This window comes from Onychostoma macrolepis, chromosome 19 (assembly GCF_012432095.1).
Source record: "Onychostoma macrolepis isolate SWU-2019 chromosome 19, ASM1243209v1, whole genome shotgun sequence".
Classification (NCBI taxonomy): domain Eukaryota; kingdom Metazoa; phylum Chordata; class Actinopteri; order Cypriniformes; family Cyprinidae; genus Onychostoma; species Onychostoma macrolepis.
Window position 1 is genome coordinate 7,441,565 of NC_081173.1, and position 13,461 is coordinate 7,455,025.

Sequence of the window (13,461 nt, forward strand, 5' to 3'; positions counted from 1 at the left end):
ATCTTTAGAGATGTATTTATGTAATTTAAGTTGTTAAACGGTTATATCAGACTTTCTAAAAAGATGTTCAGTTGACGAATAACAACCTTTGATCGGTAATGTAATGTAGTCACTTTATGACAGGCTACGTATGGAAATTTATTACAAATAGACAATCATTAGTCACAACTGGCATAACACAATTGTCCATGGACATTTAAGTATAAAAGTAAATGGTCCATGACAAACATTGTTGTGGCGATTGTTTGGCTGAGGAGTGCGGCACTGAATGCTACATAATAACCCAGAGTCGTTTACACTGGTTACGTGAATTCATTACAGATTCATTGTCAACATGTGCCAGACACCAAATTGTAGTCCTTAATAAGATAGATCAGTGATAAATAGCAACAGTGAAAGTAGTGCAAATAGATCTCAAGCACTGGAAGAAAAGACAAAGGGCAAAAAAATTATAAAGCTGTAAAACTATGTACAAGTAGGAGTAAAAATCATAGAAACGTTTCAACTAATGTTCTGACATTTTTCAAACATGCTTTCCCATTTATAAGAAAGTGTCAGACTTCCTGGAGAGGCACTTCAGGAAAAAAACAAAAGTTATTTAAAACCAAAGCTTCTGTTTGTTATAAAACTAGCTGCCATTAGACTGCCTACTAAAATAACAGTTGGCTTCGATCAGGATTCATTGATTAAGTTGCAGATAAAGTGACCGAGAAATGTTTGTGTTAGCAATCCCAGGTGTTTGCATCTGAAAGCAGGCAGCACTGCTGATGTTGGAGAACCCTGGTCTTGATTGGTACTTCATGAAGTCAATACGATAGTCTCTTTTACTGCTCAGACTGAGGTTTAAAGTAATCTTCTGTCCTAAATACACTGGGAAGCTCTTGATGTTTTTGTGATTGCCTTCTTGGACTAGCAGGTTTCTGTAGAGAGAGAAAGTAAACATTTGTTACCAGTTGTACAATTTTCAAGTATGCCAAATAATATGGCAGGCACGCATGTATAAATAAAGAGCTCACATTTAAAAAACCTGGTACGGCCATTGTGCGGAAGAACTTTTTGAAGGTGCCTGGTAGGGTCCCAACTTCCCCTTCGACTTGAGTTACTTGCTCCTCCATTGCACTGACATTGGCTCCAACCATTTTGACAAAGGCCTGAGAATTAGACAGTACACTTGAAACAACAACAACAAACATGTCCATTCATCACCACGGTTTAAAGACAGCATTTAAAGTTATTACCTCCAATTTGTCAATTTTTCGGTAAATCCCTCTCATCTCTTCAGATTTTCTTTGTATCTGTGGTAAGTTCTCATTGACCACCTGTGAGGTGTCGTTTCGAATCTATTAAGAAAGAAAGAAAGGGGGAAAAAAAGGTTAATGTCAGTTCAACGCTTTTGGTCACAATGGTTATTAAAGCAGGGGTTTAAGGGGGCAACAGCAGGGTTCTAGGGGGTCTGAAGAAAATTTGAGGGAAGGTAGTTATTTATGGCAGTCAAAGTTAACCATCACTTTATAGTGGAGTCAAATTTAAATTGTATTTATTTTTGTTGGTTTATATATCTGCCATTATTCTACTAATGGATTTGGATACTTCATACAAAGGCAAGTCATTTCTAGAATTTGCTTTAGTTTCAGTACAGTAACAATATAAAGCACAAACAACTTTTTCCACAGATTTAATAAATGATATAAAACTACAAAGAGAAAGAAAATATATTCCAATCATTGTTATTAACAACCTGAAATGCATTCAATTTTACATCCCATTTTCCTAAACTGGGCTTCGTGAAGGAACTGCAGGGAGTTTGAGTGTTTAGAAGAACTAGGGAGAATCAATAAATAATTAATAATGCATTGCTATTGTGTGAATAATATGTAATCACATAAATAAAAAAGTAACTGTAGTCTCATTACGAGTATTTTAAAATGTAATATAATCTAATTAGCCTACAAGTAGTACATTTTTGGAATCTGATGTAATGCAATCAGTTGCTACCAAACTTTGAACAGAACTTTGCTGCCTATATATTTCATTTTAGTTTTTGTTAATTTTGCAATGGGCTTTTTTCGAGAGTACTACTCAGCTGTAATTTTTCTTTATTTAGTTTTAGTAAGCGTGTTGCTTCAATTTAAACCTATTTCAGTCATGACAACTCTCTGAAAAGTTTAGCATGGTGATGGATATGACAATGTTAATGTATTTGGTCTTGGTGGAATACATCTGCTACACTGCTGCTGCTTCTAGAGTGTCATGGCTGAACTACTTATTTTATTTCAGTTAGTTGCCAAAGCAACATTTACACCTGATTTAATTGATGAACTTTTTTTTTTTTTAAATGATTTTAAAAACAAAGTTTTGTTTTAGTTAACAAAATTGCTTAGGGGTTACATGCTGAATTGAAACATTTTCTTGTTGTAAGTGTGGCTTTGCATTGAGCACTGTCTTCAGTAATTAGTTAAAACAACTTCAAAGAATGGCAGAAAAATATTGATCTTACCATATCAAGCATACCAACAAACTCATCGACTCTTGTCAGCATTTCCTCCAGGCTTTTCTCCAAGCACAGGACCTGCAGAGCAAATACATGACAAGCATCAAGAAAAACACTGTAAATATAATGCCATTTAAACATTTAGAAGGACAGACAGTTGCTTCACATACTACTTTGTAAAATAACAGAGGACCATAAAGAATTCAAAAAGCAGACGTGTGTCAGGAATTTAACATAATTCAGCCAGCAGCACAAAGAACAAGTCAGTCTTTCTTTATCCCATATCACACTTAGCAAATTAGGCCTGACACAGTAACTACACTGTGCTCCAAAGTTGGTCACCAAAAAGTTTTCTCATTCTGACGGCACCCATTCACTGCAGAAAATCCACAGATGAGCAAAAGACATAATGCTAAATTTCTCCAAATCTCCTGTATTCTCCATCGGTGAAGGAGCATCTACCCTCCTCAGCCAAAGCTAGAGAAGCCTGAAGATGTCACGTTCCTGAGTTTCTTTGTGATATGACCTGTTTTTGAGTGAGTTTTGTTAGAGAACCACTCCCATGCAAAGTAACAGTGGTTTTAAATGTCTTAACATTGTTCTCCATTCAATTCTTTAAGAAAAAAAAAAAAAAAAACGTTTTGCAATCATTTCCAGCCTATAGTTAACCTTTTAGACAGAGCAATGGCCAAACCCAGACTCATGTTCTTCAACAGAGCAGAAGTGCTAAAATCACATGATTTTAAACCCATGTGTTGAAACAACTGACTTCAATTATCTTCATATGAACAGACATTGTTCAGGTTCGCATACTTTCTCAAACAAACATGGTTTAAAAAATACAGAGATGTGGTATTATTTGTTTAACTTGATTCTCTTTATCTACATACAGGACTTTGATCAGGACTGTACTTCTACAATTAGCATTAGAAATAAAGTTATGCGAGGAATCTGATATTATACTCATGGGAGTAACTATATACTGAAAGCCAACAGGTCTAACGCACTTTAAATAAATATGGCTCATCCAACGCTACTTACATGGCATTCAAAATATATAATTTATCAGTTTATAATTAACATAGACAAGCAGAATGATACAAATACTGAAACACTACCAACTCACTGTATGTTTACATTTTCAGACATGCTGATGCTTCAAGAGACCTACCTGCAAAGCTACAGTACTGTTAACAGTTTTAGGCACTTGTGTAAAAATGCTGTAAAATGAGGATGCGGTCAAAAATAATGTCATAAATAGATTTTCTTTATCAATTAACTTCTATTAACTAAACGAAATCAACATTTGTTGTGAGCATCCTTTGCGTTTAAAGCAGCTTTCGCCCTCGGTGCACTTATGCATAGTTTTTTTCAGGTTGCTTTGCAGGTAGGTTTCTTGAAGCATCTTGGAGACGTTGCCACAGTTCTTCTGGATTTAGTCTCAGTTTGGTCTGTTTCTTTCCAGACAGACTGATGATGATCAGATCAGATCTCTGTGTGGAGCGCTGGCTGTTGTCAGACAAAAATCTCACTGGATTATTACAATTAAATTGAATGTTTGGAAACGTAAACTGATATTTCCTACTGACACACTACAGCATTTTTATTTAAATACCCGTTGGATAGCAATAGCACATTTATGTTGTAGTATGTCCAAATCACAGCTGTGCAAATATTCAGAAGAACATCATACTATCTTACGTAATAATATAATATTTCAGTTTTTTTCTGTCCTGATTTTTTTTTTTTGTGTGTGTGTGTACAGTATACTGGTGTTTGGGCATTATTATATATTAAACAGGCACAACATTCTTGTTTCCTTACCTCTTCCTCCACGTTGGCTCTGATATACGAGGAGTAAGTGATGGCGGTGTGTCTCAGGAGCTCGTCGTCTTGTGTTGGCTCCGGCTGGGTTTCTCCGGCTGCTGAGCTCGGGCTCTGGGCCACTGCAGCGCCGAAGCTCGGGCTCTGAGACACAGTGCCGCTGCTCAGGGCCTCGCTCACCATAGACAAGCTGCTGGCGCTCTGCGACACGATGCCGCTGTCTCTGCTCACCTCCGCGCTGGACTCCTCCAGCGGTGACAGCACCGCTGCCGCCCTGTCAAAGCGATGCTCCATGTTTCGCTGTCCACTGCACTGCTCTTGTTTATGTGGAAGTGAACGCAGAGCAGCATGTGCGCATGCGCGGGTTTAACAGCCAGTCAGAGAACGGCTCGGCCACATGCTGGTCATGTGACATCACGGGTCAAACTAAAAAACACAGTAGATAGATTATGTAAAAGTATTAATTTTATATTATGTAATTATTAAATGTTATATCTATATATTTATAATTTTATTTTAGATTAGCTGACATTGGCGTTTCCTGACCAATGATGATATGTGACCATGGGCCACAAAACCAGGGTCAAATTTTTGAAATTGAGACTTATACATTATCTGAAAGCTGACCAAATAAGCTTTCCATTGACGTATGGTTTGTTAGGATAGGACAATATTTGGCTGGAATAAAACTATTTGAAAATCTGGAATCTGAGGGTGCAAAAAAAAAAAAAATTCTAAATATTGAGAAAATCGCCTTTAAAGTTGTCCAAATGAAGTTCTTAGCAATGCATATTACTAATAAAAAAAAAAGTTTTGATATATTTACAGTAGGAAATTTACAAGATATCATATTTACTTAGGCTAACGTTACAGGCTCTTTATCTTTTTTAATATCCTAATTTTTGGCACAAAATAAAAATTTATAATTTTGACCCATACAATGTATTGTTGGCTATTGCTACAAATATAACCCGTGTTACTTATAACAGGCTTTGTGGTCCAGGATCACAAAAAATATTTAAAATTGTTCGTGAAAGATAGAATAGAATAGAACGAGCTAAGTGTGCGCAAACACAAAAGGAATGTGTTGGTGTTTTTTTTAGGAGCTCATACATATTGACATGGGAACAGATCGCTGGTCATAAAAAAGTAATGAAAGAACAACAAATGCATTTTATCCATCTCTGAATTTTATTATGCACTTTTTTTTAAAAAACGACTGACATCAGTAAAAACAATATTCACATGTATTTTTTGTACTGAAAAGGCTTTAAACTACCATTTTAAATGTGGTTTGACTGCCTGACTAATATATGAGGATCATTTAGACAAAAATCTATTGCGTTAAGCCATAAATATGACACTGACTTAAGACATAATCTGTTGTACCCTTTTTCTTTAGTAATGTGCTTTTTAGCTCGTCTTGTTTTGGATTTCTTTTAATTTTATTTATTGTTAATGAATACACATAGACGAACCAAGCCATCAACAGTGATTCGAATGAAAAAGTATTAATGCAAAACAAAGAATGTGATTTTCAGCAAAAGAGACGCAGTTCAGGCAGTGACCAGCAGATGGCGACTCACAACAAATGTATTTCGACTCGCACACGCACGTGTTATACCATGTCCTTGCTTTTAACCAAAATGAAAATATTTCCAGTGGTCAGATCCAAATACTTAGTCTGTTTGAGTGAAGTATGTCTGTAGGAGGGGCAGTAAGGCACAAAAATGGTGAATATGAAGGTAAGTCTTTGTTCAAGAAGATAAAAACGATGCAGTCAACCTAAAAGCAAAAGAAGGTACAGCCACAGTGGTTTTAAATTATATACAAAAATGATTCCACAGACTCTCTCTATAAACAAAATTACTGGGTATAAACTGTGCATTGCCACTGTATAACAGGATGATATAATACCTGAAGTTTGACTGGACTTAAAGGGACAGTTCTCCAAAAATAAAAAATAATAATAAAATAAAAAAAATCATCTTTCACTCTCCCTCAAATGTTCCAAACCTGTATGAGTTAATACTTTGAATAATGTTGGTGACCAAACAGTTGACGGTAGCCAGTGACTGGAAAAAAAAAATACTGTGGAAGTCATTGGCTACCGTCAATTGTTTGGTTCCTCAAAACATCTTTCAACAGAAGAAATAAACTCATTCATGTCAGGAACAACCTGAGGGTGAGTAAACGATAGAATTTTTAAAATTATTTTGCGGTGATCTATTGCTTTGAGTACTGACTACTATGAGACAGCATTCTGTTCTGTTGTGGGGATTTGAGTGGAGGTCAGAGGTGAGGCTTCATTAACAGTGAGGTGACAGAAAATATGTGTACGGACTAAACGCAGAGAGAACCAACAGACTCGCATTCCGCTGAACTCCCGAGATCAACAGGTCTTCAGGAAGACACACAAGTGTGAAATACCTATATGTGAAGACCCATTACACTCCACTGCAGTCAAATAAACCAGAAACCAAGTCAAATGAAACCCTGCATGAACAAAGTCAACATGTTGTTAATGTCTTACAGCGATATTTTAACTGAGATGATCTTGTCTAAACAAATTTTCCACAATTTCCAAAAAGCCTTCTTTGAATGCTAACACAAGTGATATTCATATATTTGGAAACCAGCATTCTGAGGGTATCTGCCAAATAGTACATTTAGTGCATATAAATGTACTAAACATACAGCAGATACATATTTATCACTAAATATAATGATAATTAATAATAATACTATTCAGTTATTAAATTGGATTGGGCAAGGCAAACAAAAGTTTGTTTCTCTGATTAAGTGTAAATTCATTTTGGCATTTTCCTAATGCAACTGGCTTTTCTATTACACTGGGGCAAATGTTTGTTTTCAAATACAAACCGTAAACAGTAAGCACAGGTCTAAACCCAATTTATGGTCCCAAGAGATATTTAGGTAACATGATTAAATTAACCTCTAAACAAGAACTGAGAAACACTGATAGACAAAGATAAAAAAAAAAAGTGGCTCTGCTTAGAAAGAGAGACATACCACTAAATCTGAAACATTTTTGACATTACAAAACAGGGAAAGCAAACATTTAAAAGAATAAAATTGCAGATATTGTTTCTGTTAAATTATTCATTTTCCGAAACCCTTAAAGTTTGGTGAGGTTCAAAGTCAAGTCTGATGTCCCAGGCTGAAAGGCAGAGTCTCTGGGAGGGCTGGATTTTGTGAGACTGTATGTATTATAAAGTGATGACTGTGCCATCCTCCTCCACCCCTCCTCTGGGTAAAACCAGGCTGTGACGGGGGTCTGTCCTCAGGCTGCTGAGGATTTTGTGTAGGCTGCCGTTGCTCTCCCGCATGGCGGGGTTGCTGCTGTGGTAGGGGTGGTGTTGGAGGGTAAGGTCCTTGTGCAACTTGTAACTCAAACTATTGTGCACTGTGCCGTTAAAGCTCGGTTGAGAGTGGAAAGAGGCTGTGGACACGGTGGATGGCGGCCTCGTTTGGGGTCGCGTAGGGGGGCTGGGAGGGGTCACGATGGTCGTTTGCGTCTGGGACCGGGATGCAGTTGAAGCCACTGAGGCATTGGAGCGCCGTGATGGCCGCTTCATGTTACTCTCAATTACGATGTCCGACTCCTCGTCACTCTCCAGATCCTCTGGACTGTAGCCATGAGAGATGGCAGTGGCACCGGTGGGAGCGGTGATGGCGGGGTATCCCACCGAACCACTGCTGTCAGATGACTGACCAGAGCTGCCCGAGATACGACTGCTGCGCACCACATTGTTGCGCTGGTTCACCGGCTTCACGGTCACGATAAGGTTGTGGCTGTTTGCGATCATCATGTCAGTCACCTGGTCCAACGTTTTTCCTGTCACCTCGATGCCATTGACCTCCAAGACCTCATCATTGACGGCCAGCAGGCCCGTGCTCTCGGCCAGGCCTCCAGGTACCAGACGGGAAATGAAGATACCTGGGACCTTTTCCAAGCCGTGAGGCGTGACACGGACACTGGTTCCATCACGGATGTAGAATCCCAAGGGCTTGTCCGAGCCATGCCGGTAGAGCCGAACTCTCCGGTGAGATTCAGGAAGGATGTCCACGTCAATAATGGACGACACGGGACGGAAATCCTGAGGCATGCCGATGCGGATGTGGGGCCGTTTGCGGTTCAGGTCGTTGCGAAGAGTGACCACGGCCTTCTTTTTCCGGGTCAGAGTGCTGGTGCCAAAGTTGCTGTAGTCAACCTCTTCTGCAAGAGTAAACAAGAATGACAACGGTTAATACTTTTGCATTTGAAGCTTAAGCCTCAAGTATGTACAGAAACATGGTAAAGCAAGAGATTTGATCAGTTCGTTAAACTTCAGCCTTAGTACTGTTGGAAGGTAAAGCTTCATATGAAGTTGATGAGGACAAGCATGCAAATCTAATCAGACCTGTCGGACGGTTTATACCCCTCAGATGCTCCACGGATTATGATGTAACATGCTTTTTTCTGGCAAGTTAACTCAAAACATGAGGCCACCTTTGAGGTCATCATTACAAAAACGTACCCTCAACTAGTGACAGAACACAACGGTCTCTGTTGAAGGTATTCATCAGAGATGAAGGTATCTGCATGTTCTGATGTACGCTGATAAGTCCTGTAAGAACTCCATGTTACTGGAGCATGTAGATTAAGAGATCAAGTGTGATCACAAGTTCTACTGACACAACACATCTTAAAACAGAAATGCATTATCGAAATGCCCCCATAGGGACGGTGTGAGGTACTTGTGAGGCTAATGATAGAATATAACTTGAGGAGCACAGAGTGTTTTAATAAAGCTTCTCTTTGAACACTAACATAACCTGCTTCAAAAACATCCCCCTCTGTGCTGAGTCAGCACAGCAACCACACCTGGACTGTTCGTTGTGGATATAAGGTTTCCAGTGCAAGTTTAACTGACTTCCCAGCATGAGTTCTCAGAGAAATACAGGCAAGAAAATGCCCACCTTCTGTTCAATTACTCTCAAATCAATTTTTAAAAATGCTTTTACAAAGCTTCCGAATTTTCCTCAAAGCATCCCGCCACAGTTGTTCTTAGTTTGGCTCTTTGGCGGCCTGATTATTCTGATTGAGTCCAGACAGACTTTTATTATGTCCTGGAATTTCAGCCACAACTGCAAGTCTCTTGATAGGAAACACATTGAAGTGTTTCTGCTTCTGGCCTTCATTAGGAGGGTACTGTTCTCCAAATGTCCACCCTCAACTGTCTTCTTCTGAGAACAACTTTGAACATCTAACGAAATGTTGGAACTTAGGGACAGGTGAAAGGTGTAATTTGTAAGTAAGCAAATAGAAAGTTGATCCTGGAAGCTGGGACTTGAAGTTAGGGCAATGAATATGTTTTTTAGGTTTGCCTGGCAGAAACTAGACTCCACTAGATTTTCCATTCTGTCTCCCGGTGACCAGTACGGGCTGGTATCGGCACAGACCCAATATGGATTCTTTAGCCTCCAATGGGACTGAGAGTAAGGGCAAGCCACTAAGTCACCAAGCCTAAACTACTCCTGACAAGAGTAATCCTCACTGCACTGATGCATGATGGGAAAACAAATTCAGTTCAGTGATCAAAGGACAGCTGGCTGTTTCCAGACATTTCCAGGGGAAAGTGAATGGCCCAGTGCCTACCAGACAGAAAACAAAGTCTACAGGTTCAAGAAAGGCAACAATATTGCCCAAGGAGGTTTCATTAATTGGCAGTTTTCATAAAAGAGAGGGATGTTGAGTCAATAGCTGATGAACAACATGCCCAAATCATTATTTCATACATTCTTTCATAAAAACAAATGTTGCAAACCACAATCCACAAATCAGTTCTTTAAAAGTTTAGGCACTAAATGGTGGAAATCTGGGTTATGGACATGTCTACAATACTAACTTGAGGGAAAACTCTATTTTTCTTTTTGAAAAACATTGATTTTCAAAAAAAAAAAAGTTGCAAACCCCCACAAAAAGCTAAGGGCTTGATGGCCTTATATCAATGGCCAGAATTGCCATGATATTTAGCCAGAAAACCACCAAAAACATACATTAAAGGGGTCATGAACTGAGACATGAACTGTGGCTCATTTTTACATATGGGTCAGTGACAAAAAGGGGTTGGCAAGATGAGAAATTCAAAAATATTTAAAAAACTTAAAGCATGCATCAGGTATTTTAAAATGTACACAGTGTTTTTATGTTGATTTTATGTAATTAAAAATGACATTTCTACCATTTTTTTTTTTTTTTTACAAATCTTAAGACTGAATGTACATGAAAAATGTCAAATGGTGTAACCACCAAAGAATGAGAAATATTAAATATTTTATCCACCTAAATGGCATGTAAGCTTACTCATAGAAATAAATACATAATTTTAAAATGTCACACGAAAATAGATTTTATTAAAGCTCTCTAAAATGTAAATTTTAATGTGTTTTTGCAATATTTGGCAGGACATTTGCTAAAAACACCTCTGTTTTCTAAATAATCTTAGACAAATTATGTAAAAAAAAAAAAAAAATGTTAAAAACCATATTATTATACTAAACTAGATTATTACATTTTATTCCACATTAATTTTCCTGTATTATATTTTTATGAAAAATACTGGTTACGCCAATTGACAAAAAACAGTTACACCACCTGACCATGTTGCTTCTACAGCCAAAGGCCATTGTTTGTTGAAGAAATTGAATGAAAGCGACACAAAATTATCACAGTGATAAAGTTAACTCGTGTCTCATATTGTAATTACAGTTAAGAAACAATATCTGACAAGAAGTCATCATAGTGATGAACAGTAAACTCATCTCGTATTGTAATTTGAATTTTTGTATTGTATTGTGGCATCTATTGGGGAAATTCATGTTCAAATGTAGACATCCACTTCCTTCTGCTACATTATTAGATCATTTATGTATATTACATTATATTATATCATATGATACTATATGTGACCCAGGACTACAAAACCAGTCATTAGGGTCAATTTTTTAAAATTGAGATTTATGCACCATAAATAAGCTTTCCACTGATGTATGGTTAGTTAGGATAGGACAATATTTGGCCGAGATACAACTATTTGAAAATCTGGAATCTGAGGGTGCAAAAAAATCAAAATGCTGAGAAAATTGCCTTTAAAGTTGTCCAAAGTTCTTAGTCAGTAAGTTCTTAGCAATGCATACTACTAATCAAAAATTAAATGTATATATTTACGGTAGTAAATTTACAAACCATCTTCATGGAACATGATCTTTACTTAATATCGTAATGATTTTTGCATAGAATAAAAATCTATCATTTTGACCCATTCAAGGTATTTTTGGCTATTGCTACAAATATACCCGTGCTACTTAAGCCTGGTTTTGTGCTCCATATATTGCTTAAAGGGATAGTTCACCCAAAAATGAAAATTACCCCATGATATGAATGATATGAAATGAATCTCCTTTTGGCTTATATTGAAATCCTTCTAAATTTTTCTTTACAAATCCTCGTTTTGTACTTCTAATTCGTGACCGGTGTTTTGTTCCGCTCTCTCCTCTATGATTCTGTGTTCGTCAATTCTCCCCGAAGCTTATGCTATGCCTATATCCTACATCATCTGCTTAAACGCCACTCTCGTGAACGCGCATACGACAGTTAGCAGAAGCTACAGATTATGGTTTAGAAAGTTTTAAATATGGATATTTTGGTTACAAAAGCGCATTGATTCGCTTCAGGAGGCCTTTATTAATCCCGGAGCCATCTGGAGCACTTTTCTATGATGGATGTACGCAGTTTATTGGACTTCTATTGGATTATTGAATATCCCTCATTCACTGCCATAATAATAATTGGAAGAGCCAGGACATTTTTTTTAATATAACACTGATTGTATTTGTCTGAAAGAATTAAGTCATATGCACCTTGAATGGCTTGAAGGTGAGTAAATCAGGTGGTAATTTTCATTCTTGGGTGAACTCTCTTTAAAATTTTAAGTGAATGGAACAGAAATATGCATTAAAGCTAAACGTTTCAAAAACACTAATGTTGTGCAATATAATTATTTTATCCTAGACTTTCAGAGCTTTAATAATAAAGTTCTAGACACAGAAACACTTTCTCAAATAATATAACATTAAACACTTGAAAATAGTTCTTAATAGTAGGTTAGTTTATATTACATCTTTAATCAGCATCATAAACTAGTGATATTTGACTAAATTGGCAACAGAAAGGCTTGTAATAGGAGTCAAATGGTGTAACCGGTTACACCACTTGACATTTCCATTTAAAATTAAATTTGACAGGCATTATCATGGACACCTATGGAAGTACATGTCCTTGGTGGGAATATTTCAAATGTAATTTTTAAAGTTAATACTCATTTTTATAATAATTATGAATTATCAATGTATTCCTGAGGTCATACCATTTGACATGTATACCTGACCATACCCTAAACATGTCAAATTATCTCACATTTTAAAGAAAGTTACTAACATTTGCATGCAGCAGTTAGTATCACCAGACTTCCTTCTCTGTGATATAATTTCCTGTCACATGGTCTTCTTTCAAAATATTAACAAAATGGCTCCTTGAATGGTGGTTACACCACATTGACACTCAAGGAAATTGACTTGACTCACATAATTCCCCGAAATAAAAAATATTCAGAACAATGATGCTCCATTTACTTTTATTTACTATTAAATAGCACTAATGTAAGATTATGCCAAACTAGCTGATCTGGTGTTTTATTGAGAATTTCACCTTTTTAAACAAGATCAATTATTTGGTACAAAGTTTTTACGGTTACACCACATTGACATTTTTGCATTCATTCCCCAAATATTCCCTCAAAATGAATTAAAACCAGAAATTTTAGACTTTGTCCACAAAAAAGAGAATGTATGCAATTAATTTGCACGTTTATTTTGACATTTTAACCCTTTTAAATTTAATTAAACCATATGGCCAAAAAAAAGTAGCGTCACGTCATTGACCCATATAAGAGGTCATTGTACTATAAGTTTCAGAACTCAAAACTTTGTCGTTAGTCAAAAACAGCTTATATTGAAGGCAGACTGCCAAAACGACAGCTTTTGGAATGTTCCTAGCTATGATGTAATAGGTAGATAAGCGC

The 13,461-nt window shown here is 37.0% G+C and overlaps 2 protein-coding genes across 2 annotated transcripts in view; both read right to left on the bottom strand.

Annotated features, from left to right (window-relative positions):
* Positions 1–560: 560 nt before the first annotated feature.
* Positions 561–4,675, bottom strand: bloc1s4 (biogenesis of lysosomal organelles complex-1, subunit 4, cappuccino). The gene is made up of 5 exons (XM_058754274.1): positions 4,316–4,675; positions 2,498–2,569; positions 1,239–1,340; positions 1,017–1,151; positions 561–920 (listed from the first exon to the last, which is right to left on the bottom strand). The coding sequence occupies exons 1-5, from the start codon at positions 4,607–4,609 to the stop codon at positions 825–827; spliced, it is 699 nt and encodes a 232-aa protein (XP_058610257.1). The 5' UTR covers positions 4,610–4,675; the 3' UTR covers positions 561–824.
* A 795-nt stretch (positions 4,676–5,470) lies between these two features.
* The window catches only part of pard6gb (par-6 family cell polarity regulator gamma b), a 48,997-nt gene continuing 41,006 nt past the window's right edge, over positions 5,471–13,461 (bottom strand). The window contains exon 3 of the mRNA XM_058754273.1: positions 5,471–8,555. Within this exon, the coding sequence (XP_058610256.1) occupies positions 7,546–8,555 (1,010 nt within the window). The 3' untranslated portion in view covers positions 5,471–7,545. The remainder of the gene's footprint in view (positions 8,556–13,461) is intronic.

Coding starts and splice junctions, on each gene's coding strand:
- bloc1s4 (XM_058754274.1), bottom strand. CDS start 4,609: ATGGAGCATCGCTTTGACAGGGCGGCAGCGGTGCTGTCACCGCTGGAG. Junction 1,152..1,238: donor GAAAAATTGACAAATTGGAG/GTAATAACTTTA, acceptor TCTAATTCTCAG/GCCTTTGTCAAAATGGTTGG. Junction 921..1,016: donor CCGTACCAGGTTTTTTAAAT/GTGAGCTCTTTA, acceptor CTCTCTCTACAG/AAACCTGCTAGTCCAAGAAG.